The following is a 24,432-nucleotide window of genomic DNA, read 5'->3' as shown; positions in this document are numbered from 1 at the left end:
GCTAAATATTCTCTTATGCCAAATAACAACTAATATGTTTTCTTTTAAGAATGAAAATAAGTAATGATGCAGGCTTATATAGTGCATGATAATGCTTAATAAATGCATTTGATGTCTGGGCAACAGGTGTTTATGAAGACTTTTTTAGTTCACAGTTAACTGGCAGGCAGCTTAGTATGCACTCTAGATCATTCTCTTATTGAAGTTTTTGAAAATATACTGCTTACGAAAATTAGGGCATATTTCAAAATGAATATGAAGTGATAAAATATCCCCTAATTTTTATAAGCAGTGTATATTACTGTTTAAAGAATCTGGAGGTATCCTACCAAGATAATTCTGGCAGTTCTTTCAGTTGGAGACTTGGAGATGAGCAAAAATAGAGTGTTTTGTGGTGAGCATTAATACAAAAAGAGTTTGAGGTGGCCTTGAGTGTTCAAGACTTCTATCACATCTCGTTTATCTTTATAGATCTTTTTGTACTGTTAATCATTGACATTTTTATGAGTAGAACATTTTTTTCTTGGTGGAGGGTTCTCTGTAAAAATCACTTTGAGACTAGATCTGTTCAGTCTGCTCTTACAGGAAAATTTGATTTTAGTGAATATGAATAATAAACATCAGAGTTCATTCAACTCAAGAAATTCTCTGAACAGACTGATGTATGTGCATCATTGTACATGGGCAGTAGGGAAAAGTTTTTTCAGTATCTGTTAAATAAAACCTTAGGGTCACTTCATCTTGTGTTGGTTAAAATGACCTGATTTTGTGTGGTTTAATAATCACCATATACATGCCCACTCAGATTGAGGTTCTAAAAATAGTACCCACGTTGGTAAATAAGGGTCAGTTTTCTTAGCTGGTTTGCATTTGGAAAATGTAATTGGTCTATTTTGGAGAATATCAGGGAGACTGTTGAGGACAGCTCTCTGAAATCACCTGAATTCTTCAACTTTGGCCAGGACAGAACAGCTTACCCCATTGAAGCCAGGATCTCACCATCCATTACTCACCATGCACATATTTGCTTTGAAATGCATCATGATAAGCTATCATTTACCTCATAGTTTTCTGAGGTAGAGACTTAGGCTTAATCCCTGTTGCTTAGAAATTTAAAAATAAAATATTTGAAGTAGTAAATCCTTTGTAGAAAATTTTGAAAATAGAAAAATGTAAAGTAGAAGATTAAAATCACTTGTAATCCTGCTCTTGTTAAGATTGAGTATGTTGTCTTACATAACATTTAACAAAATTTATATTATGAATACATACTTCTATTTTCCTTTTCCTCTTAATTGCATTTTGAGCATTTAACCAAAACACAATATTTGCTCTAAAATGTATTAGAAGTTTTTTTAGCTAAAAAAATTTCCCTAACATTGATTCTTTGGGCCGTTTTTAGTTTTTGCTCATATTAAAAGGGGTATGAACACTTTAAGGCTCTCAACACGTACTGCCATACTGCTTTTTGAGAATATATGAAGTTTATTCAAACAGCTAGGAGCTTAAATATTTGTTACATTACATTCTTGCTATTGAGTGTTTTTAAAAAACTGATTTGATGGAGGAATTGTATCTTAGTATTAATTTGCATTTCTTTGATCACTAGTGAAATTGAAAAATCATGTTTGGCCATTTGTATTCTTTTGATAAACAGTCTATTTACATTCTTTGCACATTTTCCTCCTGCCACATCATTTGTTTTTCTTATGATCTGTGAGGGTTCTTAACCTTTTGGGAATTGTATTACTTGGGAAAAAATTCATATTAATTTAAGCAGTGGGGGCTCGTGGTAGAAGATTAGACCACAAACTCACACTGGGAGTACCATGACCTTTTTCCTAGATTGAGTATGAAGTGGATAAAAGCCCCACATCTCCACATGAAGCCTTTTATGGTCTGGTTGTGTTTTAAGAGACTCACTAAATACATTGATAACAAAACACTGAGTAATCAGATGATAACTGCCTAATCTGTTTAGTAAATGCAAATGAGGTACAATCCATGCAGTTTTCACTCTGGCTATAAATTAGAATTACTTGGAGAGCACTTAAAATTTAGTATGTCTAGGTGCACTCCAGACCAATTAAATGAGAATTTCTAGGTCTGACCCAGGTATCAGTACAACCACCCCCACCCCAGCTTTTTGGCATTATAATTGACACACACACACATACACAAACATTGTGTAAGTTTAAGGTGCACAACATGAATATTTAATAAATGCTTATATTGTAAAATGATTACCATAGCAAGGTCAGTTAACACATCTATCACTTCTCATAGTCATAATTTATGTGTGTGTATCGAGAACTTTAAGATCTGCTTTCATAGCAACTTTCAAATATACCGTACAGTGAGTTTTGTTAGAGTCACTATGCTGTACATTACATCCCTAGAACTTATTATCTTATAAACTGTAATTTTATATTCTTTGCTCACCTTCATTTCCCCTCCCCCAACCATCAATCTTCTCTATTTCTTTGAGTTCAGTTTTTTAAAATTCCAATATAAATGAAATTATACAGTATTTGTCTTTTTTCTGTTTGACTGATTTCACTTAGCACTTCATAAGGCATCAACATTTTTAAAGTTCCCCAGTGATGACAGCAGACAGAGCTGAGAACTCAGTTGAGCAATGGTATTTTAGTCATAGCTAACCATCAATTGTGAAACTGATAGTCTGGTTCAGTTAAGTTCTGTTACTGCTAATGGGTATCAGATTCTGAACAGTGGAGCTTAGTTTTTAAAAAACTTATAAAAACCACAGAACAGTTCTATATTAGTTAACAATGATAAGCCATTTTACTTTTACTCGATTTAGGTGATAATTTTAAAAGCATGGGTTATTTAAATATGGTTTTCTCTATGCTACAATGTCTGGATGATGTTACTTTAAATTTAGAAGCTTTGGTATATTTCTGGTGGCTATCCTTTGGCAATCTCAATGTTAAAGCACCAAAGTATTATTTTTGGCCTGCTTTTCCTAACTTATTTTCTAGAGTGCCTGTGTTGACTTTGTATATGCAAAAGGATAAAATTTGCTTTCAATATTTTTTTCTCAAAGTAGGATATATCTTAGTATTAATAAAAAAATATATATGTGTTTAAGGTGAAAATCTGGTCCCTGGTTTGTTTGTTTTTTAATAGACTATTTTTCAGAATAATTTTAGGTTCACAGCAAAACTGAGCAGATGGTGCAAAGATTTCACATATACTTCCTGCCCCCACACATGCACAGCCTCCCCCACTATCAACATTCCTGTCAGAGTGGTACATTTGTTGCGCTCAGTGGACCTACATTGATACATCATTGTCACTCCCAGTCCTAGTTTATATTAGGGTTCACTCCTGGTGTACATTATGTGTGTTTTGGCAAATGATCCCTGTTTTTAAGATCTGGACATATCTTGCTTATCAGTGTTTATTGCTGGTAGTCATTTTTATGAGGCTGCATCTTATCCAGCATGAGTATTTTCACATCTTCTGAATTCAGCTTTTAAATACCATTTTTCATTGTTTGTTAAAAAATAAGAAATGCCAGAATCTATAATAGATTGAAGTAGCGATCTGATTTTCTGTCCATTTAATTAGATTTATCCAGCATTTAAAATGGAAATAACCTGTTTAAAGAAAGCTTAATATTTTTCTTTAAATTCCACTTACTCTTTCTATAAGCTAAGTATATAACTCTCTAGGGAAAGTGTACATCCTTCTTGAGGAAGTTTATGTATAAACAAGATGTATTTTTTTAAAAACATGAGGAAAGGGGATGGAATAATCAGAGGAAAATGAATAAGATGAAGTTATTGGAATGGTTGGTAACAATCTTCATGAGGTTTTATGGTTGGTAACAATCTTCGTGAGGTTTTTATTTGCTAGGTAGAATGGGGCGAAATATTTGTCCTATGGCTCTTTAGGCATTGAAATGAAGTGGCATGATAGATTCAGTCAGTGTTTTCCAACCACTGGTCCACCAGAAATTTTGTGCTGTTCCCCAAAAAGAGTTAACCACTCTGATGTATGAAGATTATAGACCCAATGATTAGACTCTGTGGTCTTCACACAATATCAGGTTAACTCTTTTGTGGACCAGTGGTCAGAAAATAACGGATTAAACAGTTCTCATTGTTTTAAGAGAAACAGTACTGAGAGCTGGTAAAGTTTTCTTTTGCATTTTTATGAAAAGCCACTATGAAATAAAGTGAACTATATTTTCAGAAATATCTGGGATTAATTGCAATAGAGCCTTTCATAAGGCTGTTCCTTATAAGAGTTCATGATACAAGTAGATGATATAAGGCCAAGATTGAGTGAATCCATCAGTCATTTATTCAGCAAATATCTGAGCAACTCCTATGCAGCATTGGGAATGCAACAGTGAATGTCAAGTCCCTGCCTTCATGGAACTTAATTTTTTTGAGGAGACAAGACCATAAATGCATTTAGCATATTCTTTCAGGTAGGAATATACACTATGAATAATAAAGCAGAATATAAGAGATAAATATTAACTAGGAATGGGGTGGAAAAGCCATTTTAGTGTAGTCAAGTGGTCTGAGGAGGTAACATTTTTAATAGCTCCCTGAAGAAATGAAGAGTTAATTTTTAAGAGAGACCCAAACCAGAAATGATCTGGCCTAGTTCAATGATAAACAGTATATGTAGAGGAGCATATCCTAAACCAGGGGTCCCCAAACTAAGGCCCGCGTGCCGCGTGCGGCCTCCTGAGGCCACTTATCCGGCCCCCGCCGCACTTCCGAAGGGGCACCTCTTTCACTGGTGGTCAGTGAGAGGAGCACATTGACCATCTCATTAGCCAAAAGCAGGCCCATAGTTCTCATTGAAATACTGGTCAGTTTGTTGATTTAAATTTACTTGTTCTTTATTTTAAATATTGTATTTGTTCCTGTTTTGGTTTTTTACTTTAAAATAAGATATGTGCAGCCCTGGCCGGTTGGCTCAGCGGTAGAGCGTCGGCCTAGCGTGCGGAGGACCCGGGTTCGATTCCCGGCCAGGGCACACAGGAGAAGCGCCCATTTGCTTCTCCACCCCTCCGCCGCGCTTTCCTCTCTGTCTCTCTCTTCCCCTCCTGCAGCCAAGGCTCCATTAGAGCAAAGATGGCCCGGGCGCTGGGGATGGCTCTGTGGCCTCTGCCTCAGGTGCTAGAGTGGCTCTGGTCGCAATATGGCGACGCCCAGGATGGGCAGAGCATCGCCCCCTGGTGGGCAGAGCGTCGCCCCATGGTGGGCGTGCCGGGTGGATCCCGGTCGGGCGCATGCGGGAGTCTGTCTGACTGTCTCTCCCTGTTTCCAGCTTCAGAAAAATGGAAAAAAAAAAAAAAAAAAAAAAAAAAAAAGATATGTGCAGTGTGCATAGGGATTTGTTCATAGTTTTTTTTTTATAGTCTGGCCCTCCAGCGGTCTGAGGGACAGTGAACTGGCCCCCTGTGTAAAAAGTTTGGGGACCCCTGTCCTAAACAGAAGCCCTATGAAACCACAATTCTACTGGGTATTAATAGTTGTACATGGTGCACTCATTTGAGAAGTGCTAGATCGTATGGAAACAGGTTTGTGTAATGTGCTCTCCAGAGGGGAAGGTATGATTTGTAGTACATCCCGAACAAAATTTTGTTTGGTTTTGTTTTGGGGGGGGGAGCATACCTTGCACAGACCAGGTTTGTTAAAAGCTGACTCAGAGATATACATGGATTGTGTATATTCTTTATGTGGTTTTCCATAAGGAATTTTTATTTATTTTATTATTTTTTTTTTTTTACAGAGACAGAGAGAGTCAGAGAGAGGGATAGACAGACAGGAACGGAGAGAGATGAGAAGCATCAATAATCAGTTTTTCATTGCTCATTGCAACACCTTAGTTGTTCATTGATTGCTCTCTCATATGTGCCTTGACCGCGGGCCTTCAGCAGACCAAGTAGCCCCTTGCTGGAGCCAGTGACCTTGGGTTCAAGCTGGTGGGCTTTTGCTCAAACCAGATGAGCCTGCGCTCAAGCTGGCGACCTCGGGGTCTCGAACCTGGGTCCTCTGCGTCCCAGTCCGACTCTCTATCCACTGCGCCACTGCCTGGTCAGGCCATAAGGAATTTTTTAAACTTAAAGCAAGAGCATTTGATAAGACTATCAGCTAAGAATTATTGTATAGTGATTTATTATGGGTCAACTGCCAAAGGGACTTAGAATTTTAAAGTCAAAGCAATAAAATATTCAAGGATCCAGTGGTTCTTTCTCAATCAAGGCTGTACATTCTTTTTTTGTTTTGTTTTGTTTTGTTTGTTTGTTTGTTTCATTTTTCCGAAGCTGGAAACGAGGAGGCAGTCAGACAGACTCCTGCATGCGCCCGACCGGGATCCACCCGGCATGCCCACCAGGGGGCAATGTTCTGCCCCTCTGGGGCGTTGCTCTGCTGCATCCAGAGCCATTCCAGCGCCTGAGGCAGAGGCCACAGAGCCATCCTCAGCGCCCAGGCCATCTTTGCTCCAATGGAGCCTCGGCTGCGGGAGGGGAAGAGAGAGACAGAGAGGAAGGAGAGGGGGAGGGGTGGAGAAGCAGATGGGCGCTTCTCCTGTGTGCCCTGGCCGGGAATCGAACTCGGGACTCCTGCACGCCAGGCTGATGCTCTACCGCTGAGCCAACCAGCCAGGGCCAAGGCTATACATTCAAATGACTTGGGCGCTTAAAACAAAAGCAAAACAAACCTACAATGCCTTGGAGTCCACCTAGTTTTGATATTTGTTAAACCCTTCTAGTTTTTATGTGTTTAGCCAAGGTTGAAAACCTTGTTACAGATTTAGTAATTATTTGTATAGTTATAGAGTATGTGTTCCGAGGCAGATGTATTGAAGCTATGAAAAACAGTATTATTTTATGTTTTGTGGAATTACTTTTGCATGGTTACCATAAGTGCTGCTTATCAGTGCTTTATTTATATGGCTGTTCTTAGGAATGCTTATGCTATTTTCCTGAATGAGCATGTCTTAATAAAAATACAATTTTCTAAGTTAATGATATTTTATCAAATGGACTCAATGTCTTCAAAGCTGACTTCTGTCGTGCTAGAGGATCTGAAGGAACTTCCAGGGAATTTCCAGGATTATTTGACAGGGGTGCTGTGTGTGATAGGAACTGCATAGGCAATGTCCTAGAAGAAGCCGTGAGCTGTTTTTCCGAAATGCAGAGGCAGACAGAGGAAAAGTTCCGTGTGTGGATGGAAAAATTAACTCACCTTGACACTGGTGAAGAGAACAAGCTGCCATTGGAACCCAGGGAACTAAAAATGCAGCTAGTTGGCCAAAGCATTTCCCCTGTTACCCCATCAGGTGCTTTTATGCAAATGCCTGGTTCCCAAGAACTGCCACAGCAGCCTTTTGATTCTTATGTGACTTGCCCAGATGTTGACAGTACATTAGAATTCCCAAAGACTTGTAACAGTTTTTCAGTGAACTTTGCTGAAAATGGGAATATTTCGGAACAACCCTTGAATCTGTCACAAAATTAATTAACTATCTGCTTTTTGGATTGTGTAAGAAAGAATATGCTTTTGCCCATTATAAGTTTGTTTTGATGATGCTTTAAATGTTATAATAGTAAAGAATTTCTTAAAAAATTAAATATATAAAACAAAGTTTGACAAATTTTAGCTTGAGTTACATATGGTTGAAACATAGAAACATGGTTTATACAATAATAATAATGATTCTTATTTTATGCTTTTTCATGCCAAAAATATAAATAAGATATAAAATAAGGAATCTTAGTGAATACAAATAGGTAAGTAGTTAATTTCTTTTGGCATTTGTTTTCTACAAACACTGTTGACTCAATTCTGATTGCAATGGCAGGGAATCACGTAATTAATTCCACTCCAAAGATTATGAATGAATGTACTGCGTGAATGTTTTTATATATCATTCTTCCATACAGCATTTAATGAACTCTAGTAGTTTGTTCCTATTCTTTAAAAAATTATATTAAGTAGCATCTGTATGCAGGAAGAATAAATTAATTCTTGAGCAAATATATGTATACCCTGTACCTACTATGCAAAACACTGAAGGGAGAACTGATTAGACTGCTGTTTGGTATCATGCATAAGAAAAATAGTATGTTCCATTGCACATAGGTAAAATTATATCTTGAGTTTTAATTTAAAGCTCAGTGCCTGAGGCAATAGCCTGGCAGACATCATCCAGTGAAATTGTCTGCTACCCTGATATAAAAGGTTCCTCTAGAGGAGACAGATGACATGGTCACTCTATTAAGGGTATGTATTGAATTGGTTTTTAAGTTGCTAGTGTATTAGCTAATGTACTACCAATTTAATTTTGTTTTCAATCAATGGACTGAAAATAAATGGCATTCAGCATGTTAAAGGGCATATGTCAGAGGGAAAAAAATATCACAGGGAAGTCTTGCCCCATGGTATCTGTTTGTATGTCTAGTCTAGGATTGGGAAATACTGGTGTTTTGTCTTTTCTGCATTGGTAGGAGTACTGTGAGAAACAGTTAAAATAGGATGAAAAATTTCAATAGGAATATGTAACTTAGCTGACACTAACTCGTTTTTAAAAAATTGTGCTTCCTACTGGATTTACTTGTAATAAAATTTTACTAGTCTTTTCCTTTCAGATTTATAACTCATTTCTCAATATAAAAAAAGTTTAATTATTTTACTGTTTAATGAACTTGCAACTTTGGAAAATATCCTGTTCTGTGCATAATGAGAGGAAGAATAGGTAGTATATTTGGAGTTTCATATATAAACAATCAAGACCTTTAATTTATTTTAATTTGTCAGCAACTTGACTACGAAAAACTGTTACCACTTTATTCAGTTTTTAAAAAACTTTTTCTTTTTATTTAGATTTTATTTATTGATTTTTAGAGAGAAGGAAGAGAGAGAGAAAGAGAGAGTGAAAAAGAGGAGGAGAAGCAGGAAACATCTGTTCCTAGTAGTTGCTTCCTGTATGTGCCTTGAATGGGCAAGCCCAGGGATTTGAACTGATGAGCTCTGTGTTCCAGGTCCATGCTTTATCCACTGTGCCACCACAGGGTCAGGCTTTATTCAGTTCTGTATCCAAATATTTGCAACTTGTAAATTAACTGTAATAGACTGAGGCCCCCCCCTCTTTTTTTTCTTTTTCTAGTTTTAAACTAGAAAATGATGATTTGGTATTTTCTTTTTAGAACTTGATATATGAAAATTGGGAGTTAATTTTAGGGAAGGCTTGTGAATGTGTCAGTTCTCATTTAAGAATATATGTATGAATTGATGAAAAAGACTAGAAGTTTCTTTACTGTGTAATAATTGTCAGATATCCTATATGTAAAATTTGACAAGTAGGGGTAAGGTTTGAACACCAATGCAACTTAAAATAAATTTCTTAATATAATATACTAAGCCCTTGTATAATGTTAGTATGACTTTCACCTTAAAGTATATAGTTTATTAGAAGCAGTGGATTTTCCCCAGAAATGCTAGTGAAACATACTTGTAAACTACTTTAGCTATTTTTTTTTGTTTGTTTGTTTGTTTTTTTCTGAAGCTGGAAACGGGGAGAGACAGTCAGACAGACTCCCGCATACGCCCGACCGGGATCCACCCGGCACGCCCACCAGGGGGCGACGCTCTGCTCCTCCGGGGCGTCGCTCTGCCGAGACCAGAGCCACTCTAGTGCCTGGGGCAGAGGCCAAGGAGCCATCCCCAGCGCCTGGGCCATCTTTGCTCCAATGGAGCCTAGCTGCGGGAGGAGGAGAGAGAGACAGAGAGGAAGGAGAGGGGGAGGGGTGGAGAAGCAGATGGGCGCTTCTCCTGTGTGCCCTGGCCGGGAATCGAACCCAGGACCTCTGCACGCCAGGCGGACGCTCTGCCACTGAACCAACCGGCCAGGGCCTAGCTATTTTTTTTAAAATTAAGCTTTATATCAACAGGAAGAGCATATTAGTTTTGGACGTCTGACCAAATTTTAACTAATTCCATAACCTTTACTTGAAGTTGAGATGTTTTTAGGGAAGTTTGCTCTGTCTTCAGCTTTTTCCTGGGGTCACAGATTTTATTAGACGTGGAATTTTAGACAAAAGAAAATACTAATTTTAGCATGTTAACCTGATTACTTTTCAATTGCATGTATAAACTACTTAAAGCACTTAACAGGTTTTTGTTTGTTTTGTAATTTAATAATTGGTATATTAAGCATGCTCTGAAGTGCTTATTTTTACAATAGAATATATGAATTATGAATTCATTTTTAAAAGAATACTATATAGACAACTTATTTCTAGAATTGACTGGATATGGTCTAATTTTTGTTAGGTAATTAAGAGGTCTTGAGGTTCTTTTTTTGACATTAAGAGAAAAATGAAAAATTACAATGGAATGGAATTATCAAAGGTTATATTTTATTTTATTTTATTGAGGTAAAATTGATATACAACATTATTTTAAGATGTACAACATAATGATTCAGTATTTGTATATATTGCCAATAAGTCTAGGCACCTGTCACAACACAGTTACAGAATTATTTTTTGTATGATGAGAACTTTTAAGATTTACTCTTTTAGCAATGTTCAGATGTACAATAAAATATTAACTGTAGTCATCATGCTGTATGTTATATCCCCATGACTTATTTATAAGTTAAAGTTTGTCTTTTGACTCTCTTTACCCATATCACTCTCCCTCTTTTTCCTGCCTCTGGAAATTACCAATCTATGAGCTTGGTTGTGATTTTGTTTGTTTAGATTCCACATATAAGCGAGATCATATGGCATTTGTCTTTTTCTGTCTTAGCATAATGCCCTCAAAATTCATCCATGTTTTGCAAATGATAATTCATTCTTTTTTATGGCTGAATAATATTTAATTTTATATATATTTTATTCACACACATATATGAATGAACCCATTCCATTTTATTTACCCAGTGGTCCATTGATGGAGGCCTATTTCTATGTCTTATCCATTGTAAATAATGCTATAATGAACATGAGGGTGCATATATCTTTTTCCAGTTAATGTTTTCATTTTCTTCAGAACTATACCCAGAACTGGAATTGCTGGATCATATAGTAGTTCTATTTTTAATTTTTGAGTCACCTCCATACTGTTTTCCCTGGTGTCTGCACCAATTTACATTTCCACCTACAGTACACAAAGGTTCAAACGTAGGTTTTAATAATTGATATTTAAGGTAAGAATAACATTTTGAATATTTAGAAGATATTAAACACTAATTATTTTGGGAAGCCTTTACATAATTTTGGATAAAGATATTGTTGAAAGAAGTTTCTGTAAAAAGAAACAATACTAGAATACATTGGTTTAATTAATAGAATATGTGCCAAAATATTAAAATTTATTTTAAAGTACAAATTGATATTTTATGTTTGGGGAATTTAACCTTAACGTTATAGCAGAAACATATACAAATTTTATCTTAATTTGTAGTTTTTCAGAGGACTTTGAAAAACTGTTGCTGTCTTCAGGAGCATTATTTTGAAAAACAATGTTTTTTGAGTTGTGCTTTAAAATGATTATACCTCTTTCAGATTGCACAGTTTAAAAATTTCTCTTTCAAAAATATTTGTTTCTGTATTATGGACAGTTAAAGAAGCATCAGGTATCTAAAGTATTTTAATTTTCTTTCTTTCTTTCTTTCTTTCTTTCTTTCTTTCTTTCTTTCTTTCTTTCTTTCTTTCTTTCTTTCTCTTTATTTCTTTCTCTTCTTACATGTTTGCTGTTAGGTATTATTGAATTCTCTTTCACCAAAGCAAAGTCTTTATTCCTAAAATTATAAGTACTTATACATACTAATACTAAGAAGTGAGAATTACTTTTGCATTGTGTGGTGGCATTTTTATTTAAGGTGATGTTTTAGAAGTGCCTAGTGTTCTTCTCTTAATTTCTCTTGAATTCCCATAATTTTTCTAGAATTGTAAGAAGGATAAGAAGTATATCCTGTTTGGACTCTTGTGTATTATATGAAGGGCTAATGCTGGAAAGAAACTTCTCTCAGCGTATAACAATCTAGATATGGTTGAAATGCTGTTTATTTAAGAATAAAATTTCATCTGGATTATTCTTTTTCTCTAATAAATGCATATGGAATTTAGTTGCTGGTATTTAAAAGAAGGCATTTTCCCTTGTTTTTTAATAATCTGTCTGCAGACTGCTTCCTGCCTAGTTTGTACTAATTGAGTGTTCTAGGACAATCCATTCATTTTTTTTTTTTTTTTTTTTAACTCAGTGAGAGGAGGGGAGGCAGAGAGACAAACTCCTGCATGTGCCCCAACTGGGATCTATTCGGCAAACCCCTATGAGGGGTGCTCTGCCCATCTGGGGCCACTGCTTGGCAACTGACCTATTTTAGTGTCTGAGGTGAGGCTATGGAGCCATCTGAGCCCTGGGACCAACTTGCTCATTCAAGCCATGGCTGCAGGAGAGGAAGAGAGAGAAGGGTAGGGGTGGAGGGGAGAAGCAGATGGTCACTTCTCTTGTGTGCCCTGACCAGGAATTGAACCCAGGACATCCACACACCACTGACCTAACCGGCCAGGGCTCATACCTAATCGTTTTAAGAGAATTTACCAGTAGGTTAGAACGACCTGGTTGTTTAAGCCACTTATTAGGTAATAAATAACTCTTAATTATATTCATGCATATTTTCGTATATTATTAAAATTGAGCCTTTTTGTTGTTGTTGTTACCAATTCAGAGGAATGAGCCTAGTTTCAAAGGTAGTGTTTGTGGATCTCTTTTAGAGTTCTGTAATAATTAATTATGTATATTTATTAGCTCTATAGTTAACAAGTTGCTGGAAACAGGTTAACTATACATCAGTTGGATTTTAATGGATTTAGGTAATTAATATAATATCCATTCATGGCTTCCTAAATATATGTAAGAAACAAATATTGCTCACAGATAAAGCTAGTTAGGGTGAATAAATTAGTGGGAGGGAGGAACCATCATTTTTTTCTTTAAAAATTGTCATTAAAGTGTTTTGTACCTCTTGTTTCACTAGCAGACTGAGTAGAAGAATATACAAGAATTTCTTTTGTTCCATTGCTTTTGTCATTCCGTACTGTATGTAGATTTAAATATCCTGTTAACAGCAAGGGTCTCTGAATATAAGTATATCTCAGTTTACACAAGATTTATTACCAAAATGTGTGTGTAAGTCAGAATATTAGAAATGAAATAATTTAAACCTGCTTGTTAATGAAAGAAATGCTATAGGAATTTTTTTGTTAAGCAAACAAAGCATCCCAAAATTGATGTTTCTGATAATTTTCATTGTTAATGTCAACTGAATTTGCCTAAGGCACAGTTACATTAAAGTTATAGGACAGATAGTATATACAGGCTTTGTGCTGTCCTCATTTGTTTAGAATAACAAATTATAGTAAGTGACCTTTTAAGTAATTGTACCTGTTATATTTTGTTAGTGTATATTGATTTCCCTCTCTCGTTTGTATTATTTAAGTGGTACAGTGAGGGCACAATGAAAAAGATTTGTGGAATGCTATATGGCAGAAAACACTATCAAGAAAACTTTAGCAAATTTGTTAAAATTAATTTATTATTAAATTTGTTATATAAAAATTGTTCCCAAAGAAAAATTCTTCTCAAAATCCTCTCTAAAAGTAGCATTTGTGGCCTCAATCATTATATAGATAGGCTTGTGTTTTAAATGTCTGGAACAGTTATATGGGTATATGAATTGTAAACAGCATGAATTCTGTGTTTCTATGTGTATTTTTATTTTTTTTATTTATGTTTTTAAATCCTGAAGTTTAGGAAAGTAAGTAGGAGTTGAAATTAATTTTAATTTACTATGTTGAGTTGATCTTATAATATTAGCACAGCATAGACTATAATATATCCTAAAGAATGAAGGAATAATAAACCATGAGCAAGTGTATTCTTTGGTAACAAAGTCTTATTCATATTATAACTTTAAGTTTTGGGAAGAATGTTGTCAGATTACTATGATTTTTATTTTATTGTATTTTTAAAATACCTTTTATATAACTGTGCATTTGAAGTGTAATAGCTAACCTAGATAAATAAAAAATTTAAAAAGGAAATGTTTCTTGTTACTCAATTGAGGATAATCTGTTATTTGAGAGTTAATTGAGAATCAGTTAACTCTTGATTCAGAGTTAATTCCTGAATCAAGAGATCTGCTTTTCCATAATGAAATGAATGGTATTAGTTTATTATTAGTATAATTAATAATAGATTTTACATGTATTTGGGATAATTTTTCATTTTTTTGGTAACTGGTGTATTGAAAAAGGAAATAACAATACCAATGTTAACATTAAAGGTCAAGATTCTTTTGCTTTATATTCCTACAGGTTATCCTATTAAAAAACTGAAGAATATTTGGAAAATAAAATTTAGACTTCTTTGTGGAGTAATCAGAAAGCTAGAATGGATGAATTGTTAGGGTACATCAGATATTTGGATATGGCTAAAATCATTAAAACTTTTAAAAATATTTTTCCTTCGTGTATGTAGTGTGAATATTTTAGTTTTGTTCTCTATAAATCCAAATCCTCAAAGCAGCAGCTGGTCATGGGTCTGTCCCTGAAATAGATATTTTGAAAGATGGTGACCTCTTACAGTGCTCTGTTTTCTGTATTTATAGTCTCTTGAATATCATGATAGATTACCTGAGTGACCTTTTAACCTCTTGATTCAGTGTTTGCAAGTACAGTACATAGTTAGTGGTAAAGGGTTAAATTTAAATTGTTTTTCTTTCTTGTGATCAACTTTTTGATTACCATGGTCATCTTAAATATTTGCTTTTACTTTTTCTTTGATTCTTTCAAAATTAACTCTTTATCATTATCATATGTAACTTTTTTGAGTGGACAAAGTAAACTGTTATTTACCAGGATGTTGTAAGGACAGATACAATCCTTAACATTTTATTTTCTGACTTGGAAACTTTGTAACATCTAAATTTTTAGTAGTTGAGTATAGAGAAAAAAGTACAAAGTCGACATCGTTTTATTTTAAAAATGACTTAACTCCCAAAGTTTCAGTGCCCATTGCTACATTTCTTTTTTATTTAGCCCTGTCTTGACATTTTTCTTTTACTAAAATAGCTTTATGATATTATTCTGAAGAAAATATATGCAGTGCAGTTTGGTTTTGTGTTTAAAGCTGTTTTTATAGAGATGGCACATTTCTATATAGATTTTTGTCTTTTCTGGTTGAATCACCTTTTCTAGAAGATACTTTGAAAATGACAGCTTTTAATTTTTTCAAATTGTTCTATGTATATATTTTTTATTTTTTGATAGTAGTAAAAATACAGCATAAGTATTCTTGTAAGTATTCTCATTTGCAAATGTAAGTTTTCATTGTGGTGAATATTTGGTGTGGCTTCATAAGCTGTTTTTTCTTGGATGGAGTTTCCTAAAATGCAGCTTCTCTTCTGCAACTCTTGAAGTTGCCCTTTTTTCACAATCCCAAATGCACATACCTCATTCAGCCTCTCCTTTCCCCTCACTTGGCCACACACACAGTCCTCCGTGTTAGTCTCTTGGGCTAGGGTAAAGTGCTAAGAACTCTTCTTTCAGGTGTAACTGTTTTTTTGGAACCTCACTCTCTGGATTGAAGCTGAGTGTGATTTTCACCCCACCCTTCTCTCTCTCTCTTTTTTTTTTTATAGGGACAGAGAGTCAGAGGGATAGATAGGGACAGACAGACAGGAATGGAGAGAGATGAGAAGCATCAATCATCAGTTTTTCGTTGCGACACCTTAGTTGTTCACTGATTGCTTGCTCATATGTGCCTTGACCATGGGTCTTCAGCACACCAAGTAACCCCTTGCTTGAGCCAGCAACCTTGGGTTCAAGCTGGTGAGCTTTTTTTTTTGCTCACGCCAGAAGAGCCTGCACTCAAGCTGGCGACCTCGGGATCTCGAACCTGGGTCCTCCACATCCCAGTCCGACTCTCTATCCACTGTGCCACCGCCTGGTCAGGCACCCCACCCTTCTCTTGATGTTTTAGATAATGGCACTGGATCTAGGCCCTTTAGTGACTGTGTTGACTGAGCCTGAATGAGGTCCTTTGGCAGCAACAAGATAGATTTTTTTCCTCTCCTAGTGAGGGGTTTGGGAGGTTGGCTGTAGTAGGGAGGAGACAAGGAGTTTTCTCTGGGCTTTATTGTATGTTACTATAGCCATAGAAGTGAGAGTCAAAGGGGAAAATCATATATTGGTTCATTACCCCACCCTTCCTTGGTACTAAGATTTAGCAATAGAGAGAGAAGGTACCTTGGAGACACTAGAGGAATTTCTATTTCCTAGATCTAATTAGACTTCATACTGGGAGACTGACAACACTTGTGTTAGTGAAAAGGCTCTGTAGGCAAGGATGATACCAAATATGAACTAATCCAAAATAATCTCCATTTGGTTTTGAAACACTAAACATTCAAGCTGACATTTCACTTAAAAATAAAAATAGAAAAGCCACATTTGTGATGGCCTCATTAATTCTAGCAAAGAATTTGCTTAACAAGTTGGGTTAATTTATGACCAATATAAGGCACCAGCCCAGGCAGTGATGTTTTCCAGAGCAGGCTTACATACACAGATAAGCAAACAAATAATGAAGTTGTAATGGAAAGGTGGGCCCCTATCATGTTCTAGGTCAGTGGTTCTCAAAGTGTATGCCAGGGCGCACTGGTGCACCCTAAAAGATTTCCAGGTGCGCCCTATGGTATTCCAGAGAAATATGTGCCTGTTGGGGACCAAAAAACCAACAGGATTTTTGGGGGACAGAGGTGTGGGGAATTGGCTGTAGCTGACATTCTGTCCAATATCCCACCTCACTTGCCTGATTAGGTTGCAAAAGGCTGTTAAGCTGTGGTGCTGGATTGTTTACACTACCCCCCATGTTCTCCGGAAAGACTGGAGGCAAGTTTCTTCTATCCTTTGTTTGGTGTAAAGTTAAGATGATGTGTATGGTGGGGGTTTTCTGTATTCAACACAATTAAGAGTAAAAAGAGAGGAATTCTTCAATGTATTGATGAGAAAATGAGAGATTGCCTTTCAAATATATACCCCCCCCCCAAAAAAAAAAAAAAATATATATATATATACCCAAACATTGAAAAAATTGTTAGGACACATCAGGCTCATGTGTCTCATAAACACAAGAATGAAAAAACACATTCATGCTGGGACCTGCCGAATTTAGTAAATTTTACTAAGAATGTATCTATATATATAAAAAACAGCATTTTTGTCATTTTTTAAATTTTTTAACCCCTCTTTTTTACAAATTCTACAAAGCATAACAAAAAATGTAACATAAAAATGTTTTTTAATGTCAATAGATTTAATTTTGTCATATTTATTTCATTTAATTACATAAAAGCACGCTTGGACTTTATATATTTTTCTTTAATATTTGACTTAATTATTGTAACATTTCTCAGAAATTTGTATATAGTGCGCCTACAGTTATTTGTAGGATTTTAAATGCGCCTGACTTCAAAAAGTTTGAGAACCACTCACTATTCTATGTTAAATCTTCTTTAACCATCACCATAACCCTGTGAAGAAACTGAGTCATACGACAAGGAAGTAGTGGGCAGGACTTCATCCTAAGTCTTTGCTGCCAAAAATTTGTGTACTTCCTATGCTACTTACTCTCAGCCTCATCTGGTATGTTCCTTATTCCCTTAACAAGAAAAACAACTAATCTATTCTGGTTCCACCTAACTAGGATTCAGAGTTCTCATCTGTAAAGTGATAGTGGTAAATTATGGAATTACCTTGTACAGTTTCAAAATTCTGTGCCTTTTGACTATCAAATTTGAAAAGAGGGATTTGTCAAGGATAAATGTAATAAAGGATGTTAGGTTTTATTTTGCTGTTTTTAGGTTTTTGTGATTCAGATTGTTCCCATGAGATTAAGAAGAGAACATTTGAAAGAAAACTAATTCATAAAATTAAACATTTGATGACAATAATAGAGAAGGTTTAAAGTCATAAAAGGGTAAACCTCACTGTGTCAGGAATGTGTGATGACACAGATACATCTGCATTTTGGTATTTGAGAAGTTAGGACCTATTTATAGGCTAGGAGGTCAGCGAGGGTACAATCCTATTTCTAGCATAAAAGGGACGAGTTGATGTTCTTAAATAAAAAAGTAGTTGGTGGATTGCTCAACCTGTTATTTTTCTGGCCTTATAATTGTAATGAGCATCAAAATTTCAAAATATCCCATTCAGAAGGAAAAATAGGATTTGGATTAACCGCAGACCAAATAGTTCTTAACTAATTGTGTTAAATTTACCTTTATAGAGGCCCTGGCTGGTTGGCTCAGCGGTAGAGCGTCGGCCTGGCGTGCGGAGGACCCGGGTTCGATTCCCGGCCAGGGCACATAGGAGAAGCGCCCATTTGCTTCTCCACCCCCCCCCCCTTCCTCTCTGTCTCTCTCTTCCCCTCCCGCAGCCAAGGCTCCATTGGAGCAAAGATGGCCCAGGCGATGGGGATGGCTCCTTGGCCTCTGCCCCAGGCGCTAGAGTGGCTCTGGTCCCGGCAGAGCATCGCCCCCTGGTGGGCAGAGCCTCGCCTCTGGTGGCCATGCCAGGTAAATCCCGGTCGGGCGCATGCGGGAGTCTGTCTGACTGTCTCTCCCCGTTGCCAGCTTCAGAAAAATACAAAAAAAAAATTTTTTTTACCTTTATAGAGAGGTGCTTTTAATGATTATAGGAAAACTACTGAGTTCATTATTACAAACTTTTGTTTTAAGATTGTGGCAGAGTTAGAAGAATGTGGAGTTTGAATAACATGGAATGTACTTACATTAATGACAATTTTAAATTGGAAATGTTTCCATGTGTAACTTTATTTGAAGTGACTATTTGGATGTCTCTGAAAGTCAAGATCTTAGTAGAGTGCTATTGTTTTAACAGTATAGAGCAGGGGTCTCAAACTCAACTCAGCATGTGAGCCGCAGAGCAAGATCACAGCCATTTGGCAGGCCGCACTAGGTCTACAAAAGGCAACTGTTACGCAACACTTTTCTCACTGCAGTTGAAAACAAAAAAAAAATCTGTACAACAAGCACAATCGTACATGCAGTTTACTCAGTGTCACAAAACGACCAGAAACTGTAGTTCGCATCACAACTGCTGTTAACTAAGCTAATATCTAGCTAGGATGCTAGAGAAATGAAAAATACAAGTAGGCCCCTAGGCTTACTTAATTTTATCCAAAATATTTTGAACTTCGTGGATTAGTCTGCGGGCCGCACAAAATTGTTCGGCGGGCCGCATGCGGCCCGTGGGCCGCGTGTTTGAGACCCCTGGCATAGAGGAATAATCAAGTGAGGGGAAGGACAGTATCTCCATGTTTATTCCATCCTGATGAATTGATGAGAGTCATATTGGAAGCATAGATCATTGCTTCTGTATTAATGGCCGAGTTATCCTAGTTCCTCCTTGGTGGTTTGATTTTTTTTATCAAGAGATACTTTTAGCTTGACCTATGGTGGTGCAGTGGATAAAATGTCATCGACCTGGAAGGCTGAGGTCGCTGGTTCAAAACTCTGGGCTTGCCTGGTCCAGGCACATATGGAAGTTGATGCTTCCTGCCCCCACCTTCCTCCTTCCCCTCTGCCTCTCCAAAATGGATTTTAAAAATTAAAAAAAAAAAAAGATACTTTTAAAAGGCAGGTAATACCACTATAGGATCTTACACGTTTCTTAATTCTACTATGCAGCAAGAGTCACATTTATATTTTTCTTATTTTTTTTAAAAAGACTGTATTCATTTTAGAGAAGAGAGAGAGAAAAAGAGAAGGGGAGAGGAGCAGGAAGCATCAACTCCCATGTGTGCCTTGACCAGGCAAGCCCGGGGATTTGAACTGGTGACCTCATCATTCTAGGTCGGAGCTTTATCCACTGCGCTACCATGGGTCAGGCCAAGAGTCACATTTTAAAAAAGTATTACAAAGTGTCACCATCAGTTAGCTAATATTCATTTAGTGCAGGGGTCGGGAACCTTTTTGGCTAAGAGAGCCATAAAAGCCAGGTATTTTAAAATGTGATTTCGTGAGAGCCATACAATGATCCGTGTACGTTATGCATTATCCAATAAAAATTTGGTGGTGTCCTGGAGGACAGCTGTGATTGGCTCCAGCCACCCGCACCATGAACACGAGCGGTAGGAAATGACATGAGAATGTTTTATATTTTTAACATTATTTTTTTAATTAAAGATTTGTCTGGGAGCCAGATGCAGCCATCAAAAGAGCCACATCTGGCTCACGAGCCATAGGTTCCTGATCCCTGATTTAGTGGTTCAAAGTCCAAGCCCTGATGCTAAGTGCATCAAACATATCTTAGTTAATCTTGGTTTGCTAATGATAAGTGTAAGATGACCTTCGAATACAAAATCCTTAATTGTGTTTTTTCGTTGAAGGACAAAGTTGGAAAGGCAACTACTCCTTTACTTTATTAAAGTTTGTGTAGTGCTGACTTGCCATCATTTGAGTATCCTGGAAATGAAAAAATGACAGTGATAATCATTTGTTTTGACTGTTAAGTGTAATTAAAATATAAAATATTACTGTCTTTGTTTATGATGAATACTAAATTTAAGCTAAGCTATAAGGTGTGCTGTTTGGAAATATGGAAGATGCAAGAATGGAGCCAGATAACAAGTTTATGCTTGTATTTCCTACTGAAGAAGACTTTCAGACCAGTTATTTCCATGGGTAGGTGATATCACTCTGCATGTACATACACACTTAATACTTTATGCATGATTATACCTGTAGGAGTGGTACAATTTTGACTTGACTGTTGACCTGTTTCTTCAATTTGGTGATTGTGGCAGGGAATGTTGGGCAAGTGACTGTGTATAATATTAGTGATATAAATTTTAAATTAAATCATTAATTTTTTGTAAACAAACTCTTAAAAAATAAAATTCTCATTAAAAATAGACGTTTGGTCAAATAGTCAATATTGTACTTGACCTTCATATCTTCTGCACTTAATAAGTATTTGGACATCACGTAGTATCTTTATTCCATAATAATCATTTTGAACTCTGACAAGAACTCCATTATTTAATACAGCTTTCTTTTTTAGAAAAGAAAAACCTAAAACATGAGTCAATATTTTTGCTATTTGAACTAAAATCCAGTGCCAACTGATACTGAGGCCACACTTGATTTTTATGACCTTGAATCACCCTTTTGGGGGAATTAGAAATTATTTTTAAGTAGTCAACAAGTTGTTACAATCGTCAGAATTTCATATTGTGACATGTCTGTTATTTTGGCACTTAACAACTCATTTGCCTTTATGTTTGGTCATTTTTTTTAATGTTGCTATATATAACCTATGGTTTGGGAACTTAGTTTTAAGGGATAAATACCCCAAGTGTGTTCCATGTTTTGTTCAGTGACAATTTGCACAATGGATGTTTGCATTAGAACAGTAATCTTTCATTGTGTTTTAGTTTAATGACTCACTGGCATATGTATTCCTTTACATTCAAGAGTCTCATAAATAGGCGTGTTTAATGTTAATTTGTTGGATGATATTAAAACATCTATGGAAATAAATGATTTGCCTGCACTTCATAAATAGTTGTTGGGGGAAGAAATAGCATTCTGTTATTTCTGCTTTCTTCTAAATTGGAGGTAGTAGTAAGGGATATGTTTCATATTTGAATGAAAACTTTTGCTTTTTGCTGTTATATTAGAAAAAGGGTAACATTTCCATTTTAAAGCATGTATCTATTCTACAAGCATGAATATTGAGTTATTTTAGCATGAATTGTTGAAGTGTAATTACTTTGGAACCCAGCTGCCTTAATTTTTAGCTACTTAGGATGATTTGGAGGTAGAAGGGATCTCTTAATTTTTCCAGTAACTTTAATATCTTCCTCTAAAATAACCCATAAGATTGCATATCAGTTCCTTGGGGTGTGAGCTGGTTGTGTTTTTCAATGGAAAAGAAAATATAAATATCCCTCACAAGACAGCCAAAGCAAAATCACGAAGATCGATTTTGCATTGTCTTTTAGAATGTTGTAAAATGCGTAACATTCCTGATGTTATAAAAGGGCTTCCCTGGAAATAGATAAGTCAGTCGGGAAGAGCTCTTAGTGTTGGTTAACCTTATTTCTTTAGAAAGTAGAAAAATGTGTATTTGATTTTCTTCTCTGAATTTACTGGGGAGTTTTAGTATTAACTACTAAGAGAAAGAACTAGATTCATTCTCTTAAAAAATATAAATTGAGTTTTAATAGTTTGCATCTGTTTTTTCCTTTAAAAATCAGTTTTACTTTCTCTGTGGAGTCTTCCCTTAATCTTTTGCTCTTTAAGAGTATGATGCCAATTCATTGTAACATTGTTCAGTATAGTCTTGTCTTCTGTTCTTCATAACACTCCTTTTTCTCCTTCCCAAATGTGTCCCTCATCATCGTAAGCTTGGGTTATCTTTTCCACTTTCACGTCATGTACAAAATACTAGGTATATAAAGTACAGCTTTTCTGGTCAGCTAGACTAGAGTAGTAAGATAAAGGCAATCGGCATTTAGAGGGCTCTTAATTTCAGTATTTTTCACCCCACAAGTTAGATACAAGTATACATTTTCTTTCCTCCCTAGATGGACCTCCAGTTGTAGCTCATTATGATATGTCTGACACCAGCTCTGACCCAGAAGTGGTAAATGTGGACACTTTATTGGTGGCTGCAGTAGTTCAAGAGCACAGTAATTCTGTAGGAGGCCAGGATACAGGAGCTACCTGGAGGACCAGCGGGCTTCTAGAGGAGCTGAATGCGGAGGCAGGTTGGTCTCCCTCCCCTCCCCCTTCTCTGATAATGTAATGTGCATGTGTCCTCGTAGCTGTGTTCCTTATCGTGGGCCCTGCTGAGGTGAGCAGGCGAACCAGAGGCATCTGACAGGTGATTGTGATCATCCAGGGTGCCATTTGTAACTAACTGAAAAGGAGATTTGGGTAACATGTCACTTATCTTTCCTAATGAGGAAGAAGCAAAAACACCAATACATAAGACATTAATAGGTAGATTTTAGTATACATATTTCTTGGGTTAAAAATGCCTGACTTGTAAAAACTACCTAGATGCCCTAATACTCTCCTCCAACCCTCTTCCCTCATTCCATCCACACTTCTCAATGGTTTCCCTCACTTAGCTGCAGAGCAGCCTTGCAGCTTGGGGAGGGGCTGTTCCTATACAGTGCTGTACTGTTTCTTCCGCCTCTCGGTGTGTTCCTGTTAATTTCTGCTGTAGTTCTCATATTTTCTTTTCCAACCCTTTCAGTTCTGCCTAATATCTCAAGAAAATCTCTCTCCCTGTCTTTCATTACCTATCTTGGTTCTGTGATTATTCTTAAGAGTGATATTGCTGTTACCTTTGAAGCCTCTCACAGGTGTCTCCAACTTTCTTTCAACGTGTTTCTTAAAACTCACTCAACATTCTAATTTAAACATTTTCTAAAAGTATTAGTACTTAAATTTCAGAAAGGAGGGGGAAGCTTTTAACAGATCATTTATGTTTTTGTAGTACATATTTTCTTTTGTGTTATGGAAGATTATAGTTTTCTAGTTAACTTATAAATTGCATTGGCTTTTATGAGCAAATCTAGTAACTTAATCACTACCTAATATGTTCACGGGAAATGAGTTTTGTATTACACAAATAACAATGGTTTTAGTGTAGAACAGTTTATGTTGAAATTGTTAGGAAATAAAAAAGACAATTCTACAGATCTTTGTCCTTAATTCTTCCTTTCATACTTTATGATGGAAGCAAATAAAAATCTCTTACTGTTGAGCTTCTAATTAATTTTATTTTGACTAATTTTGGAGCAGGACCTAGATTTCATTTTAACTGCTAACTGCCCATTTGACCTTGGATAAGCTGTTTCTCCTCTGGGCTTTAATTTTTTATATTTGTAAATACTTGCTTTGCCCAAAAAGGGACTTTTATGGGTTTATTAATATGTATAAGTCCTTTTAAAATAATTAATAATATTTTATGCCAAAGGAGAATAGTTTAACCACATTTTGTGCAATATATGTTTCTAAGATTTATAATTTGTTTTGTATATTGGGTAGTTTATATTCATTTTTAATCCATTGAGAATTCAGTAGTCCATTCTCCTTTAGTTTTATTTCCCTTTTGTTTTTAGTCTTACCATTTTGTTGTAAATTCTTGAGAAAAATGTGAACAATTTTTCTGTTTTTGCTTTTCAAATGGAGAATTTTAATGTTAGTATGAGCCATATGGAATTGTTAATGTTTAACTTTTGACCAACAAACACAGCATTTTCATATGATTGAGCCTAATATACAAGGCTTGGGATCTTGTATCATTAAAGGTACCAGCATTGGGGA

The 24,432-nt window shown here is 36.0% G+C and overlaps 1 protein-coding gene across 3 annotated transcripts in view; it reads left to right on the top strand.

Moving 5' to 3' along the window:
* Nucleotides 1-24,432, top strand: part of ARK2N (arkadia (RNF111) N-terminal like PKA signaling regulator 2N) — an 81,436-nt gene that overhangs the window by 34,568 nt on the left and 22,436 nt on the right. For 2 of the 3 annotated variants that reach the window (XM_066352329.1, XM_066352328.1), the window contains exon 3: nt 22,680-22,862. The exons of the other annotated variant lie outside the window; for it this stretch is intronic. In XM_066352329.1, the coding sequence (XP_066208426.1) occupies nt 22,680-22,862 (183 nt within the window). The remainder of the gene's footprint in view (nt 1-22,679; nt 22,863-24,432) is intronic. 3 annotated transcript variants of the gene reach the window in all.

The sequence above is a fragment of the Saccopteryx leptura genome, chromosome 11, assembly GCF_036850995.1.
Source record: "Saccopteryx leptura isolate mSacLep1 chromosome 11, mSacLep1_pri_phased_curated, whole genome shotgun sequence".
Lineage (NCBI taxonomy): Eukaryota > Metazoa > Chordata > Mammalia > Chiroptera > Emballonuridae > Saccopteryx > Saccopteryx leptura.
Note: the sequence above shows the minus strand (reverse complement) of the source record. Positions and strands in the feature narration are given on the sequence as shown.